The sequence below is a fragment of the Pundamilia nyererei genome, unplaced genomic scaffold (assembly GCF_000239375.1).
Source record: "Pundamilia nyererei isolate P.nyererei 1_Seehausen unplaced genomic scaffold, PunNye1.0 scaffold00458, whole genome shotgun sequence".
Lineage (NCBI taxonomy): Eukaryota > Metazoa > Chordata > Actinopteri > Cichliformes > Cichlidae > Pundamilia > Pundamilia nyererei.
In genome coordinates this window covers 81,446-97,829 of record NW_005187859.1, presented here as the reverse complement: position 1 = coordinate 97,829, position 16,384 = coordinate 81,446, and the positions used below count along the sequence as shown (strand labels likewise).

The 16,384-nt window shown below is 40.4% G+C and overlaps 1 protein-coding gene across 1 annotated transcript in view; it reads left to right on the top strand.

Annotated features, from left to right (window-relative positions):
• The window catches only part of LOC102215059 (alpha-2-macroglobulin-like protein 1), a 19,364-nt gene extending 3,607 nt beyond the window's left edge, over nt 1–15,757 (top strand). Inside the window, exons 6-37 of the mRNA XM_013916083.1 lie at nt 256–421; nt 497–581; nt 658–820; nt 1,745–1,862; nt 1,949–2,058; nt 2,142–2,306; nt 2,450–2,677; nt 3,036–3,099; nt 3,174–3,319; nt 4,135–4,284; nt 4,436–4,579; nt 4,673–4,767; nt 4,902–5,015; nt 5,907–6,132; nt 6,294–6,420; nt 6,589–6,714; nt 6,826–6,873; nt 7,030–7,113; nt 7,397–7,573; nt 9,950–10,025; nt 10,225–10,381; nt 11,985–12,059; nt 12,659–12,821; nt 12,915–13,102; nt 13,275–13,326; nt 13,357–13,520; nt 14,042–14,166; nt 14,525–14,615; nt 14,705–14,773; nt 14,855–14,960; nt 15,443–15,520; nt 15,694–15,757. Coding sequence (XP_013771537.1) covers nt 256–421; nt 497–581; nt 658–820; nt 1,745–1,862; nt 1,949–2,058; nt 2,142–2,306; nt 2,450–2,677; nt 3,036–3,099; nt 3,174–3,319; nt 4,135–4,284; nt 4,436–4,579; nt 4,673–4,767; nt 4,902–5,015; nt 5,907–6,132; nt 6,294–6,420; nt 6,589–6,714; nt 6,826–6,873; nt 7,030–7,113; nt 7,397–7,573; nt 9,950–10,025; nt 10,225–10,381; nt 11,985–12,059; nt 12,659–12,821; nt 12,915–13,102; nt 13,275–13,326; nt 13,357–13,520; nt 14,042–14,166; nt 14,525–14,615; nt 14,705–14,773; nt 14,855–14,960; nt 15,443–15,480 — 3,840 coding nt within the window. The 3' untranslated portion in view covers nt 15,481–15,520; nt 15,694–15,757. The remainder of the gene's footprint in view (nt 1–255; nt 422–496; nt 582–657; nt 821–1,744; nt 1,863–1,948; nt 2,059–2,141; nt 2,307–2,449; nt 2,678–3,035; nt 3,100–3,173; nt 3,320–4,134; nt 4,285–4,435; nt 4,580–4,672; nt 4,768–4,901; nt 5,016–5,906; nt 6,133–6,293; nt 6,421–6,588; nt 6,715–6,825; nt 6,874–7,029; nt 7,114–7,396; nt 7,574–9,949; nt 10,026–10,224; nt 10,382–11,984; nt 12,060–12,658; nt 12,822–12,914; nt 13,103–13,274; nt 13,327–13,356; nt 13,521–14,041; nt 14,167–14,524; nt 14,616–14,704; nt 14,774–14,854; nt 14,961–15,442; nt 15,521–15,693) is intronic.
• The last annotated feature ends 627 nt before the right edge of the window (nt 15,758–16,384 follow it).

Genomic DNA, 16,384 nt, shown 5'->3' with positions numbered 1-16,384 from the left:
TTCCATTTATTTCAACAAAGTAACTGTATTCTGAATACCACCTTTTTAAACGGTAACTGTAACGGAATACAGTTACTCATATTTTGTATTTTAAATACGTAACGGCGATACATGTATTCCGTTACTCCCCAACACTGTATATATGTATGATTAACACCTTTCAAAGTCAAATTGACAGAAGTAATAATTCTTTGACCCACGTATTTGGTTATTAATTATATTCTTAATTATATTCTTTCATTTTGCATGTAACAGGATCCGAGCGGGAACAGGATTGGGCAGTGGCTCAAGACAAATTCAGATAACAAAATACTGCAGCTTTCATACTTCTTGAGTTCTGAGGCTCGTGAGGGAATATACAAAATCACTGTGACCATGGGTGAATCCAAAGTATATTACACTTTCACGGTGGAGAAGTATGGTAAGTTGGGCTGATTGTTACACTCTTCCCATTTGCAGTGAAGCTTAAACACTGACACGGACACTTTGTCCCCAGTTTTGCCCAAATTCGATGTAACTATAAAAGTGCCTGACGAAGTGAGTGTTGGAGATCAGAGCTTTAAGGCTCAAATATGTTCAAAGTAAGTAAAATGACAGATGTCTACTAGATTTTATTCTTATTTGTTTTATTTATGTATTTATTTTTAATTTTAACAGGTATACATTTAAGCAGCCGGTGCCAGGAAGGGTCACTGTAGGTGTGTGCCGACCTACTCTGGGACATTTTCACGGTTCAGAGTGGATCAGAGTTGCAGAGCACATTGATGAGAGTAATTCACATGATGACACAAATCCTGTGTGTCACTCAGAGACGAAGCAGGTACAGGTTCAGTTTCATCACCGCAGAAACAAAGTTCGCATAGAGGGTGTTTTCTTCTTTATTACAAATTTCTGCTCAAGTTTGTTTGTGCGATTAAAATAAATTATAACTGCTCCCTTATTCACAAACATTTCATTTAGTTGAGTGATGTTTTAAAGGCACGAGGCCTTTCCTGGCGCAATCCCAAAGAGATTTATGTCTCCTCCTGGAAGCAAACCAGAAACATTTTTTGTTGGGAATGTGTAAACTCCTGCACTACGCATTCACTATATACATAATTTATACAACCACTACAATGTTACCAAACGTAAACTTGGTGTGGAGTATCCCTGCAAAGCTACAACTCACTCTCAGACTACAAGTATCCGAGTATTTTGTGCCTTCTTCAGTATTTCCGTGTTTCAGAGGGAACTCTCTTAAATTGTCAGTCACATTTCAAATTAAAATGTTTTAATCTCTAAAATCCTTGTAAAAATATTAATAACATTTGTTGGTTTGACCTTTTTGAATTGTTTGACTTCACGGCAACAGCCCAAAGCAAAACTCAAACTCACTAAAAGAAAAGCAGCAAATTTCCAAGAGTCATTTGTCAAACTAGTCCTTGTAAGTGTGCACAGACCAGTAGTGTTTAGATATTATCAGTCATTACTTTAGCGCAAAAGCAAAGAAGATAGTAGTAATAGTAAGTGTAAGGCCGACTAACTTAAGGCCCTTGTATTTAGGGCCTTCAGCACTAGGCTTGTTTTGTCTGAAGACTGTCTGATCCACTGCTTTAAATGTGCATGTATGTGATGTTTGTGTCAGATCTGAATGATTTGCTTTGCTAAACTCTTGGAGCAAACTCGGATGACGGGTATCACCATGGCTGTCGTGCTGAGAAACGGCTAATATCAGCTTTTATTTTGTTTTCACAATATATTCTAGGCAGATAAGGAAGGCTGTACCACTTTTACCGTCAACATGTCAAACTTCAACAAAGTTGATTCAACAGCACTGAACGATATCCTGGACATCACCGTTAAAATGGAAGAGGAGGGCACAGGCAAGACTATATTCATATTTAGTTTATTGTAACGACGCACTTTGGTGTATTGTAACAATATATCATATCTATTGCTTTTTTTTTAGGTGTTTTGATATCACAAAAGCAAAGCATAACGATTTCATATGTCCTTGGAAGAGTGTCTTTTGTTGATACTCCCGACATTTATGAACCAGGAACAAATGTGCAAGGAAAAGTAAGTGTTTTTCTCAGTTATCATCATTTTGTAATACAGCTGAACTCCTGTGGATCCACACATCATCGTTTTCCTTTCAACAGGTCAAAGCTGTTTATCATAATGGTGAACCCATTCCTGACCGCATCGTTTACCTCTTTGAGGGAGACATTTCCCTGAGCTCAATACAAAATGTAAAAACTGACGAGAAAGGTGTTGCCGTGTTCTCACTTAGCACAAACGAATTAAAAGGGGACGTCCAACTCCATGTAAGTGAAAAGCTGCACTGACATTTATAATATAAATATATATATATTGTATAATATAAAATAGCTGTGATTTCATGAACAGCTAAAACTTTCTGCCCAAATGTTCCCCTCCTTCGTTCATTTATGTTTTGTTCCACAACCAGGCAAGCCTGGCGCCGACTCTGGATTACGCTGGATATAGAACTGCTTTCTTTGAGGTTGGAACTCACACTTTGTCCATGGTCAAACCGTCTTCTCCTGATGATAAAACAGTTAGCTTCCTGGAGATAAAGACGAAGGACAAACCTCTTCCGTGTGAGACAGAAGAAGCCATATCTATCTGGTACACGATCGTGGGAGAGGCCCCAGGCTCTGTGGATCTGATGTATCTGGTGAGAAAATACATAGTAGAAAGACGCATGTCAAAGGCCTTAATGTTATTCAATGACAGCGTGGAGTTTGAACGTTCTGTTACACCATGATAAGAACCTGTATGGTAACATTTTGGTATTATTTAGGTGTGATCATTTGTAAGCGCTTGACCAAGAAAGTCAAAGTCACACCATTGAAAAAAGTTTGTTTTTTAATGTGTAGGTGCTTTCATTAAAATTTAAGATGAATAGCTTTAACAGTCACGTTAGTTTACTCAATCAAGTCACATGAAAGAACCAAAGCAGAACGGCAAAAAGAAAGGAAGTGAATATTTGCTGCTGACTGTCTCCTTGTGTCATTTTCTCCAAAATTATCAAGGTCTTGTCCAGAGGAGTTATTTCCGTTCACGGACATCAAGAGCTTAAAGTTACATCTCAAACAGGTGTGCTAAACATGGCTTTGATCTTGACTTTCAAATTTTCCCAGTAAAGTAGCTTTTGATGCTCTGTGTTTCAGTGAATGAGGGCGAGGTGTCCTTGAAGTTGACTGTATCTCCTGAGATGACACCAGACATCCAGATTGTGGCTTATGCTGTCCTCCCCAGTGAGAATGTGATCGCTCACAGTGCTGAATTCTCCACTGAGAAGTGCTTCACTAACAAGGTCAGTAAAGATTACTTAGTCGACGCTTTTACAAAATTATCAATATCAAGATAGCCAATAAGGCTAACCTGAAATAACATTTACTCGTAGGTGTACCAGCAAAAATTCTTTCATGTCATGGTTAAAGATTTCTGGAGCCATCACATGCAAATCAGACTTGACTGTAGTACGCCAGTTCATGCGCAAATATGTAATTTGGCCATAAATGTTTAAATAGTTAACTTTCCACAAGCAAGCAACACATTGAGTAAGCAGTGATTCAGGATTGTCCACAAAAACGAATCTCCCAAAACTGTTTGGAGCATAATTGGTGTTTTCATGTTACCATGGTCACACGGGCCATGAAGTGACACTTTTTATATGGTTTTCTGTACCTATCCATCGGTCACCTGTCCAGCTCAATGTTCAAAGTATTCAAACAGAAAATTACAATGATGAAAATAATCTATAAATAATTATCTTCTTTTCAACTTAAAATAGATTTTTTGAAATTGAAATGTTGCTAATTTTACTAAAACTAATTTTTAGTACTTTGCAAAGTGAGTAACCTCAACTCAAAAAGATTATTGTTATCATTTTATGCCAAATTGTAATGTTTCCATCTCCATTATTTTAGATTAGATTTTACAAAACATTACAAAACCTGAGGTCATTTCGAATTACAGGTGTTTATTTATACAGAATACAGTCAGATCCATTTGTATCACATGATTTTACTTGCCAAATATTTGTTCGAAGTTCACCTTTGTTCACCACCAGAGTTCACCTCACATATTAACATCTGGATGGTTTCATTTGGGTTTTGTGTGCATCAGGTGTCGGTACATTTTGTACCACCTTCAGCTGTCCCAGGAGATGAGACCAACTTCCAGGTGACGGCCCTGCCGCACTCTCTGTGTGGTGTGAGTGCCATCGACCAGAGTATCCTCATCAAGGAGCCAGGGAAGACTCTGAATGCTGAAAAGGTAACAGCGTTTTTAACGACCACCAGGTCAGGTGGGATGTTGGATGTTGAAGGCTCAATACCAAATGCACAGCCCCTCCTTTTCTCTTTTGAACAGCTGGCAAGAGTAAGAGTGTACAGTAGAAAGATCATACATACATATTTTCTTTCAGATTTATGACTTGCTTCCTGTCAGGAAAGCAACCTATGTCCCATATGAGGTTCAAGATCCTATAGAGTGCATGGAAGTGAGACCAAAAAGATCAATTCTGCCGTTTCCTGAGAGTGGCAGAAATGATGCCCACACTGTTTTCCAGGTAATCTGCATACGTACCTGTAAGTCATATTTAGTAAAAAGCTTTTTGTTGTTTTTCCTGTAATGAACTATTTGTATGTGCTGGATTATGTAGAGTGTAGGACTGAAGATGGCAACCAACTTGGTTATTCAGTTGCCTTCATGCCTCAAGTACAAAGGAAGAGAATACTATCGAGGTGACTTTGAAGAGTGATGCTGATCATTTGAAAGAAAAATGAAGCAGTTATCTTTATGGTTGTTTCAATCTCTTTTTCTGCTTTCTTTGTAGACCAGTGCTTTTGGAAGGGTCCTTATCAAGTATACAAGTTGGACATATTAGAGAGAATACCAGATGCAGCTGCCTCTGGTGCTCCGGCACTTCCTCCTGACATTTCACCCATAAAAACAGTCCGTACTTTCTTCCCAGAGACTTGGATATGGGATCTGGTAGACGTTAGGTGAGCTTGTGTTGTAAACTGATTTGATAAACATTAAGTGCTTGAGAAAAGTCTTTGAGTGCATAATGAAACCAAAGATTCACCAGTTCTCCCATCAAGATTTGGAGTATTTTTATGTGCATTTTGTTTTTTGATGATGAAGGAAGTTATAATTTAAGGAGTTTTTGCAACTTCTAAACAGGGAAGGTACGTACTACAAGAAAAAGCTTTTGTGTTTCTGTGCATGGAGTGAAACTGTAGAACAGTCTGAATATGGAATTAAAGCGACGTCCAAACATAAAACTGTTCAAAAAGAGTTATAAAAATATGATCTTCTCAAACTATAAAGAAAAGGAAAATATTGAAATTAAGTGAATGTCTCTATTTAAAAAAAAAAAATCATGATGTGATATTATAGTGTATAGTATATCAGAAATCTGTTCACTATTGTTGTTACAGGTTATATCAGTAAGGAAGCAACTAAATATTAACTGATCATTTATGGCAAAGGGGTGGGATTAAATAAGTGTTTCCTTCTTCCCTCTCGACATGTAACTGAATCAGAACAGTAGCAATATTGAAATGTGCTGACTTTTGTTTAGTATTTTTCTCTCTCTTATTTTCTTTTCTAAATGTACCTGTATATTGTTTACCTGTTTGAAATAAATTAACAATCACTGATTTGGAATTGTAGCTTCAGTTAACCTCTCAAGCCTAACTGATCTCCTGCCTTTTGCCCCCATATCAGGGGACGTTGGGGCTTAAGAGGTTAAACATTTGTGCTGCTATTGTTAGAAGTTCTTCAGCAAAAATGTGTCCAATACTGCATCATTTAAAACACACTGCAAAAACGTTTTGTTGAGTATATTTTAGCCCCTGACAGAATGTTCTTGGGTGTTTGGGCTGATTCAGAGAATCGGGCACAGAGGAAATGACCCTCACCGTCCCAGACACCATCACCACCTGGGAGACGGAGGCTTTCTGCTTGTCTGCTGAGGGTTTTGGTTTGGCTCCTCGTGAAGATTTGAAAGTCTTCCAGCCCTTCTTCCTCGAGCTCACCATGCCCTACTCTATCATCCGGGGGGAGTTCTTTGAACTGAAGGCAACTGTCTTCAGCTACCTGACCAGCTGCATGATGGTAATCTGTGCTGCTACTTAAACTCTGACGAGCAGCAAAGAATCACAGAATTACTAAAGAAAAACTTCAGTATTTCTGAGATGAATGAAAATACTGAGCACATTTAAACCTGTTCCTCAAAAGAGTCTATATTTAAAATGTATTGTTTGCCCCTGGAACAGATCACTGTAACACCAGCATCTTCCTCACTTTACACCCTCACCTCCCTGTTTGGTGACCAAACCACATCTTGTTTGTGTGCCAGCAAGCGCAAGACCTTCAGCTGGAGCTTGACCCCATCGGCCTTAGGTGAGGGTCAAGCTTTGGAGCAAATGCTAGAGGGTCTCAGTGTGAAGGAGCCATGTGCCCCTTTTCCCACCACTTCTCCTTTGAATCATTAGACACTGAGATCCCTTGAATAACGAGGGTTTGATCGTTTGCAGGATTTTGAAAGTCATTTTCGCTGATGTGTTTTAGGGGTTGTGGAAGTGACTGTGTCTGCTGAGGCAGTGGCTTCAGTGGATTTATGTGGTTCTGGGGCTGTAACTGTTCCAGACAGAGGTCGCATCGACGTGGTGACAAAACCCCTCATAGTGAAGGTTGGTGCCATAAACACAAGATGTTAATGTGTTCACCACCTTAGTTTTTGGGGGGGAGAAAGTCAATCCATCTTGGTATAAATGTTAATGCTATATCTTCACGTCCCTCAGCCAGAGGGAGTTGAGGTGACAAAGACCTTCAACTTGCTACTACTCCCAGAAGGTCAGCATGGTTTTCTAAGGCTATCGCCTAGTAGAGCAGTTTTCTTTTAATACCACTATTTCAATAAATGTTAACTTAATTTCACTAAACTAATAGAAGAAATGACCACACTTGTACTCTTCCCCATGTAACGTGGCTGTTTTTGTCTGTGTGCAGGAAAAACTGTGAGGGAAGAAGTTCTGGTTGAACTTCCGTACAATGTGATTGAAGATTCTGCCCATGCTTTTATATCAGTCCTGGGTAAACCTACTACATGAAAAATTACATATGATATATAAATAATGTTTCAATTAACATTAAAAGACTATGCTGTGAGGCTGTTTTTTCCTACCTATTGCTCTATTAGAAGTTCATGAGTTGATTTTAAGCTTAGCAAGCATACTCAAAGTACCATCGGATTACAACAAAGTACTGCATTTGATGTATTTGGTATTTTTCTAGGTTGTTGGCATGTTTTCACTCATTTGAAATTAGATGATGGGTTAGTTACATGTTCAGCTTTAGTGAGACTTTTTTCCATCAGGTGACATTCTCGGTCGGGCTCTGAAGAACCTCGACAGTCTGCTACAGCTGCCAAGTGGATGTGGAGAGCAGAACATGGCTCTCCTCGCCCCCAACATCTTCATCCTCGAGTACCTGAAAGACACACAGCAGCTCACCTCAACCATCGAGGAAAAGGCTACCAGTTATCTAATCACTGGTGAGTGCAGCACTTCTCTAAAGCTAAAGCAAGGAAAGCAAAAGTCATGCCTAGGTTAGGACATTTCAAAGCCAGATCTACCAGCTGAGTTAAACATACTTTAAGTAGAAAATGTTGAAAATAAAATCTTGAAGTTTTGTGAACCAAACTAAAAGCTAAAGATATTTTACAGAGACAATCAATTTAATTCAATTCAATTTTATTTATATAGCGCCAAATCACAACAAAAGTCGCCTCAAGGCGCTTCATAGATACAGAGAAAAACCCAACAATCATATGACCCCCTATGAGCAGCACTTTGGCGACAGTGGGAAGGAAAAACTCCCTTTTAACAGGAAGAAACCTCCGGCAGAACCAGGCTCAGGGAGGGGCGGGGCCATCTGCTGTGATTGGTTGGGGTGAGAGAAGGAAGACAGGATAAAGACATGCTGTGGAAGAGAGACAGAGGTTAATAACAGATATGATTTAATGCAGAGAGGTCTGTTAACACATAGTGAGTGAGAAAGGTGACTAGAAAGGAAAAACTCAATGCATCATGGGAATCCCCGGCAGCCTACGTCTATTGCAGCATAACTAAGGGAGGATTCAGGGTCACCTGGTCCAGCCCTAACTATATGCTTTAGCAAAAAGGAAAGTTTGAAGCCTAATCTTGAAAGTAGAGATAGTGTCTGTCTCCTGAATCCAAACTGGAAGCTGGTTCCACAGAAGAGGGGCCTGAAAACTGAAGGCTCTGAAGGATTTTCTATATACAAATCACACACATGCTCATAACTAGATGAAGAGGAACACATATACACAAAGTAGAAAAAGGCAAATGAATTACATTTCTTATTTTATTTTAAAATGTATATTAATAAAATATGAGCAGAATTTTGAGCAATTTGGACATTTCATAGGTTTTATGTTAAAATAGCAAACCAAAACACCTTTTTAATGTTGTGAGAAAAACACTAGCTCTTATCATTATGCATGATGCTGCAGTTCTACTTATGCTGTAAAGCAAACAGCCAATAAAGCTTGTTCTAATGACAAACACATCAGCTAAAATGAAGGAGAACTTCATTACTTTAAGCCAGTGCTTGGCAGGTGAAAACTACTGTGTGTATATGAAATTGAATCTGTTCAAAAATAAAAGCCAACTCTAAATTGCAACACAAAACAAACAACAAACAAAAACCACACACACAAACATTGGTAAGTAGATAACAACTAATGCCAGCCATACAATCAATCAAAAATTCCCCTTGAGTTGGGGAACAGGCTGACAAAAAACAAGCATGTTCTCAGAGAAACATCATCATCATCATTTAAATCTGTTATCTCAGGTTAAAATGAACTGTGTCTATTTACTGTTAAGTATGTTCATACATAAGTTTCTGGTAAGAAACGCAACTGTCAAATTTATTCAGATAGAATCGATACATACAGACTTTTATCTTTTTTTCCTCAAGCCGCACTCCGAAATATTCTTTTAGGAGCCATTGTGCAACATCAAGATGTGTCTGATTGTGTGAACTCCTCTGTAACAGATCCTCATTTATATGTAAAAGTACCACAACCACAGTGTGCAGAGCACAGAAAGCCATGCAGCTTTCAGCTTATGATGACGTATCCTCAGTGTAGTGCTTCAGACATGTTTGCTAGTCTCTCCCTGTCCTATTTTACACCATGGAGCGCTACTCTGCGATATATTTACTCTGAATAGGAACCTGGATTCAAGAAATAAGTGCTTAAAGTTCTGGTTCTGGTTTTGTAGCGTCATCTTGTGACAGTACAGTGGTTGGTTGCAGCTTGCATTGGTTTATGTTAGCTAATTAATCTCAGAACTGACGACTCACTGGGAAAAAAAGAGACTAAAACTAAAAAATTGGTCACTTTTGTACTGCCGCCGACTGCATTCAGTAGTTTTATGTTAGAAACCAATGTACCATTCACTTTCATTCGGTTTTTTTAAGCAGTAAGTTGTTCTTTATTGATAGCTAGCGATATTGAAATGGGAGAATTCACCTACTTGCTGTCAGGGTTTGTAGATCACTTGTGCACTGGTGGTTCACCAGAATAACGAGATGGAGTCTGATGTTGTTCACTCTGCACAGACCAGCGCAATCAGCCATGCTTTTTTCTCAAGCCCATCCAAACAGCTTACAACCTGATATCTGTTAGCATGTCTGCAGGGAAATCTCCATGTTACACCCTCCTTCACTTACATTTGGGCTTTGCTTTTCCTCACTTCTAGTATGAAGTAATCACTCAGTGAGATAAGGATTTCTAAAGCAAAATAAGAAAATACGTTTTCCAAAGAGTGTGGTATCTCTTTCTCAGAGGCTCATGTTTTTGTTTTTCTGTCACGTACATCAGTTTTCTTTTCTTTTACAGGCTACCAAAATCAGCTGACATACAAGCATACTGATGGTTCTTACAGTGCATTTGGAACAGGGGAGGGAAGCACTTGGTGAGAACATCACTCGTTATTCACACAGTTATATGGTGTCCCACATTTAAGACACAAGAAAAATTGCTGTGAGGTTGTTGCCTCTTCATGAAATGTGATTCATCCTGTTATCATTCTCACTCGCATTTCCAAAAATATTTAAATTACATTTAAACGGTAATAAAACTGTAGTTTTTTCTGTGTTTTTACTTGTTTTCAGGCTGACTGCTTTTGTGGTGAAATGTTTTGCACGAGCTGAGAAATTCATTCACATCGATCCCAGAAACATTGAAGAGTCTAACACATGGCTGGAAAATCAACAACGAGAAAATGGCTGTTTTAAAATGTCAGGGAGACTCATTCACATTGGCATGAAGGTACACTTGTATAGCATGAAACTGCCTGTCAGAACTTAGAAAACTGTTACTCATAGAATAATCCATAAATAATACCAGCCTAGATCACATTACAATATGTAAACAATGACTGGATCTGGAGGTAGAAGTTACATTTATTAGCAGTGGCTGTCCTAGCCTGTTTGGCGCCCTGGGCGAACACTCCCTCTGGCACCCCCCCCCCCACACACACACACACACACACATGAAGTATGCATTGTATGCAAACGGCTACCAAACAGCCATCATAATTTGTCATACAATGAGAACTGGACAAATCAACAACTGACAATTAATATTAAAATCTGTAACATGATGTATTGTTTGCAGTTTAGTCTGTTACTGTTGCTATTTTTACCATTTATTCTTGGAGCAACTGTAACCCACATAATTTCCTTAGGGATTAATAAAGTATTCTGACTCTGATTGGTTCAGGATGAGCTGCCATTATCCAATCACACGTCTGCTTACCTGCATCTGTTGCTCATTTCTCCTCCTCTTCTTTTCTCTTTTTTCTAAACTGAGCACCTGATGGCTTTGAATTTTTCTTGTCCATCTTCCATTGGTTTTAATTTTGCACTCCAGTATGAACACAAATCCCCCAATCCCCGAGAATCACCACAACATAACCTAACAGACCTACACCTTAGTTCACAGATTCACTTTGTCTGAGGTGTATTTCTGGGATTTCACACAACCCAGGATTCAGATCATGAACACATAGTGGGCTTGGATTTACATCATTATGAATGAAATGTGCTCTATCTGGAAGCAGCTGGCCCCTCCCCTTTCGATGGCTGAGTGTGAGACTTTAAATCATCAAACTGTAAATTCTAAATTGTTATTGATCCTTTACCCCGAGTCCTAAAGTGTGTATTTATTTTCTTACTCTTCTTATATTTATTGTTTGTTTACTTGCACAGCTGTAACTGGAGCCTCGTCGTCTCGTCTCTCTATTTGCTGGACTGTCTGTAGCGGAGATGACAATAAAGTTTACTTTGACTTCAGCAGCGAGCAGGCGCACCGAGGGCTCTCGCTTTTTTTTTTTTGAATATAGAATTTCGAAAAAACATCGGTGCAAATTATAAGTCTGTATCATGAAGTCTGGTGTTTTCGTGTTTGTTGGTTTGTTATTTTGTTTTATTTTGCGAGTTGGTTATTAGATGCTGCTCCAGCCAGTCAGAGAATCCCCCGCCGCCCCGCCCTCTCCTCTCTGAGCCGCAAGCAGCAGGCGCACCTCGCAAACGGAGGGCGCCCTTACTCCCAGCAAATGGGCGATAGGAAACCGATCGGTGCCTATGCTATTCCCAGTATGCGCTGGTTGACGTCGGGGGAGCATGAGTACGAGCATTTTCTTCTTTTTTTTTCCCGATGCCCGTGATGCCGCCCCCAACCACGATGCTGCCCCGGGCAACCGCCCATGTCGCCCATATCTAAAACCTCTACTGTTTATTAGAATATGTAGGACACATTTTTGAAACACGACACTCACACCGTCTACAATATGCGCAGGTTAGAAATTCACATCCCTGCACGTTGGAGGCACATTGCTGATAAAGTTTCTTTGATGGTTTTCTATCCACAGGGTGGCGTGTCGGACGAAGTCACTCTCACTGCGTACATCACTGCGACGTTTCTGGAGAATAAGAAATATGCAAAAGTAGGTAGATGCCCCTGTGGCTGAAAGAATTCACATGTGTGTGCTCTTCCTTTGGAGATGATGACGTATCCTGCTGAACTGAAAAGCTCACTAGGTCACACCACGGGTTTATAACGCTGACATCTGTGGACAGAGAGCCGTGGCGTGTTTGCCTTTGTCTTTTGGGGGCTTTTCCCCCCTGTTTGACTTTAGTCTTTTGATGTGTAATTTGAATTTATTTTTCTATTCATTTGTGGTTATTATTTTATAGCAGTATGACAGAAGAAGTTTTAAGGGGTTCACAACAGAAAGTATAAGATCAAGGCCAATTGCAACGTAACTAAGGGCTCACCTGATCCAGCCTCAACTATCAGCTTTATTTAAAAACAAATCTCATAACAAAAACATTTTCATTCTTCACTGTGATAATTAAAAAGTCTTTCACTCACTGACTGCTATTATGCACATAAAAGACATCAACATCTGTTCTGTTTTGCTGCAGGGAGATAAGACCATGTTCACTGACATACTGCTGACATGTAACTCTGAAACTTGTTCCTGTTGTTTTGATCAGTATACTGAATTTTGTTCTGACACATTAATTGTGAAAATTGTTAAAGAACTCTGTGGTGAAGAAGAGCCTGGCTTGCCTCAAAGACTCCATGAATGACCTCAGCAACACCTACACTACAGCTCTGCTGGCGTACGTCTTCACCCTGGCAGGAGACGTGGAGACCCGCGCTCACCTTCTAGAGTACCTCGACAAGGTTGCAGAAAAGCAAGGTGAAGGTGCCTCATGCAGGAACCCATCAATCCCTCGTCATCAGAAATGCAGCTTACATCGTGTCTCTGTGTCTGTTTGTGTGCGGCTCTCAGGCAGTTTCATCTACTGGACTCAGAAATCAACAGAAACGTCCACCTCCCTGTCAGTGGAGATCAGCTCCTACGTGCTGTTGGCCCAAATCAGTGCTTCCCCGACCAGTGAAGAACTGGCTTATGCCTTCAGCATCATGAGGTGGCTGACTGAGCAGCAGAACTATTATGGAGGCTTCTCCTCAACACAGGTAGTGAACTCCCATAGAGTGTATATAAAAGCCTCAGTTAGGTCAGCCATTGACCCATGATTGCAACAATGTTCAGTCCAGTGTTTACTGTGTGTGAGTGAGAGAATGTTCGTATTAATATGAATATACCGTATTCAAAGTAGTTTCTGTTTTGTATTTGCATCTTATATAGGACACAGTGGTGGCTCTTCAGGCTCTGGCATTCTACTCCACTGAGGTGTTCGGTTTTAAGGGCTCAAGCAAAGAGGGCTCAGAAAAAGGAGGCTCAAGCAAAGTGGCAGTTGCTACTCCTGGTGGCCAGGTTACGTTCCACGTCAACCGAAACAACAGACTGCTCTACCAGGAGGAGATAATAGTGGAGAACATAGCAGGGAAGTACATCGTGGAGATGAAAGGCAGCACAAGTGTTTCTGTGCAGGTCAGTGCCCATATCAACCTGGTTGTTCCAAATAAAGATGAAGTCACTGTTCACTTGTCATTTAAATTAAATAAATAAATGTTAGCGTAGTCAAAACTGTAGCCAATGGCGATTTTTTTTCTTTTAAGCCAAGTTTACTCTGTGTTACTGTAATTATTCTCATATAGCACTTTTCTACTAGTACCCAAAGCATTGTATACAACATGCCACATTCACACCTATTCTCACAAGCACTGTCTCCAAACTGAGTGCGCTTCTAACGCCATTCACACCCATTCACACTCCGATGGATGCATCGGAGAGCAACTTGGGGTTAGTATCTTGCCCAAGGATATTTGACATGCAGACTGCAGGAGCCAGGGATTGAACCACCAACCTTCCGATCAGTAGGTGACCTGTACCTCCTGTGCAGGAGTCACCTAATCTATGCTACATACTACATCTGTTTCTTCTAACATATTTTATAGGAAAATAGAGCAGAAATCCTAATATAAAATCTTTCTTGGTTAACTTTGTTTCAGATTGCTGTTCGGTACAACATCCCAAATCCTTATGGTTCCTCAACTCTGAGCGTGGAGGTTAACGTGCAGTATAACCACAACAGTCAGTCTTCCCGACCCAAACTCACTCTGCTGATAAAGTCCCAGTAAGTACTCAGTAAGCACATTACTGCTACAGTAGAGGAATGTAAGGCCCTGCTGGATGTGCATCTGAGAAATGTAGTAGTTTCTACTCCAAACCCCAACAACAACCTTCCTTTCCAATCACAAACATAGTGATTGGTCTGGAGGGCGAGGCTAGTCTCAGTTATGCTAACCGATCACACAGCAGGCTGCAGATACTGTAAAATTGATGGACATTAAAGTGCAAGTGTAACTGACTGCTGTGGCGTAGTTGTTGGAAACCTATCCAGGAAGTAGGGTTAGGTATTGTTTTAGCAGCATGCTAAATCAGCAGATAGCCTATGCTTAGCACCAGTCAGTAACATGAGTGATTCTTTGCAGATACACTGGAACGCAGAGCACTACAAACATGGTGATCCTGGATATCAAATTGCTCTCTGGACACGTCCCAGACCCGGAGTCTTATGACAAGGTCAGTTATGACGTTTTACTCACAGGAATTTTGTAAGAATTCCCACAGTGAGAGTGAAGATAACTGAACTAAACATTGTCTTTTCACAGCTCAAAGGTGCCCAGCTGGTGGATCGTGTTGAACAAAGGGAAGATCATGTTGTGGTGTACTTACGAGAGGTGAGAGGACATCACAGTGAGAAATACCAGATGATGATCTTTGTACTTGTTAACGAGTGCGTTGTGTCTTTTCCTGTGCAGTTAGTGAAGGACACACCTGTAGAACACAGCTTGGACCTCATAGAGGAGTTCCCAGTGGACAACCTGAAGCCTGCTGTGGTCCTGCTCTATGACTACTATGAGCCAAGTAAAACTCGAGCACAGCACACCAACACATGTTGCTCCTTAGTGGAGCTGTACAACAAACTGAGCAGTTAACAGGACTTGAAGCACTGAAGTTTTAAGTGTGTTGGACATGTAAAGAGGGGGTGGCTGTAGCTCAGGTGGCAGAGCAGGTCAGCCACTAATCAGAAGGTCGGTGGTTCGATCCCAGGCTGCCTCCTGGCTGCATGCCAAATATCCTTGGGCAAGATACTAACCCCGTGTTTGCCTACTGGTGGTGGTCAGAGGGCCCGGTGGCGCCAGTGTCCGGCAGCCTCGCCTCTGTCAGTGCGCCCCAGGGTGGCTGTGGCTACAATGTAGCTTGCTATCACCAGTGTGTGAATGGGTGGATGACTGAATGTAGTGTAAAGTGCTTTGGGGTCCTATGGACTAGAAAAGCGCTATACAAATGCAGGCCATTAAAGAGAGTCACCCTCAGTCTTTTTACCGGCTCTTTTTCTCTCTCAGGTACCCGGGCTGAAGATGAATACCTCTATCCACACTGAGAAGGTCAGCTGTCTGAGAGGGAATTCCTCTACCCGTGAGGTAATACTTTAGAACTACAAACAGGAACACCTACAGGAAGCCTTTTTTTTTTGCCTGTCCAACAAATGTGCACCAATTTGACAATAACCTGATATTTTAATACAGTTTTTCAGGTAAATGAAAAAGCAACAAATAATTACTGTAGCTTCACTAAATTATTGCTTCTTTTGCAGCTTGAAAAGAGAAAACCCTGACGTCATCATCAATTTCAGAATAATTTCACATCCTTTCGCTTTTACCATATTTTTTTGTGTTTATACAAATAGCATATTGTTGGTATTGTGCCACACTTAACATACAGCTGTGTATGTATTGCACATATTCAGCATGAAATGAATGCATGATGGAAATATAATAAATAGATCTGAATTCTGCTCTTAAAAGTGGTCTCTGTTCTTCCATGCTTCACATCATGTATTTAATCCATACGCCAATAAACTCAATGGTGCAAGTTGGTGGATTGGGGAAAGTACAAATGCAGATATTTCCTGAGTTTTCATCAAGAGGAATAAGGTGCTAACTTTTTTTTATGTTGCAGTCAACTTGCAGTGTTTGTACAAACATGCTGCTAACCTGTACCATTATGGACTGATTCTTACATAGTGCTTTTCTACTCTCCTGGAATACTCAAAGCACTATCCAACACACCCATGCAGACTGGGGGAGCCAGGAATTGAACCATAAACCTTCCAATCAGCAGATGATCTGCTCTACCTTCTGAGCTACAGCCACCTAGTTTTTCACTTCTGGTACAGGGTTTTCATACCTGCAACTTTGGTATCAGGTGCCTTTTATGCCTATGCCCAGTGGATCCACGCGGTTTGACATAACACTATAAACATTAAAACAATGAGTACGTCTGCA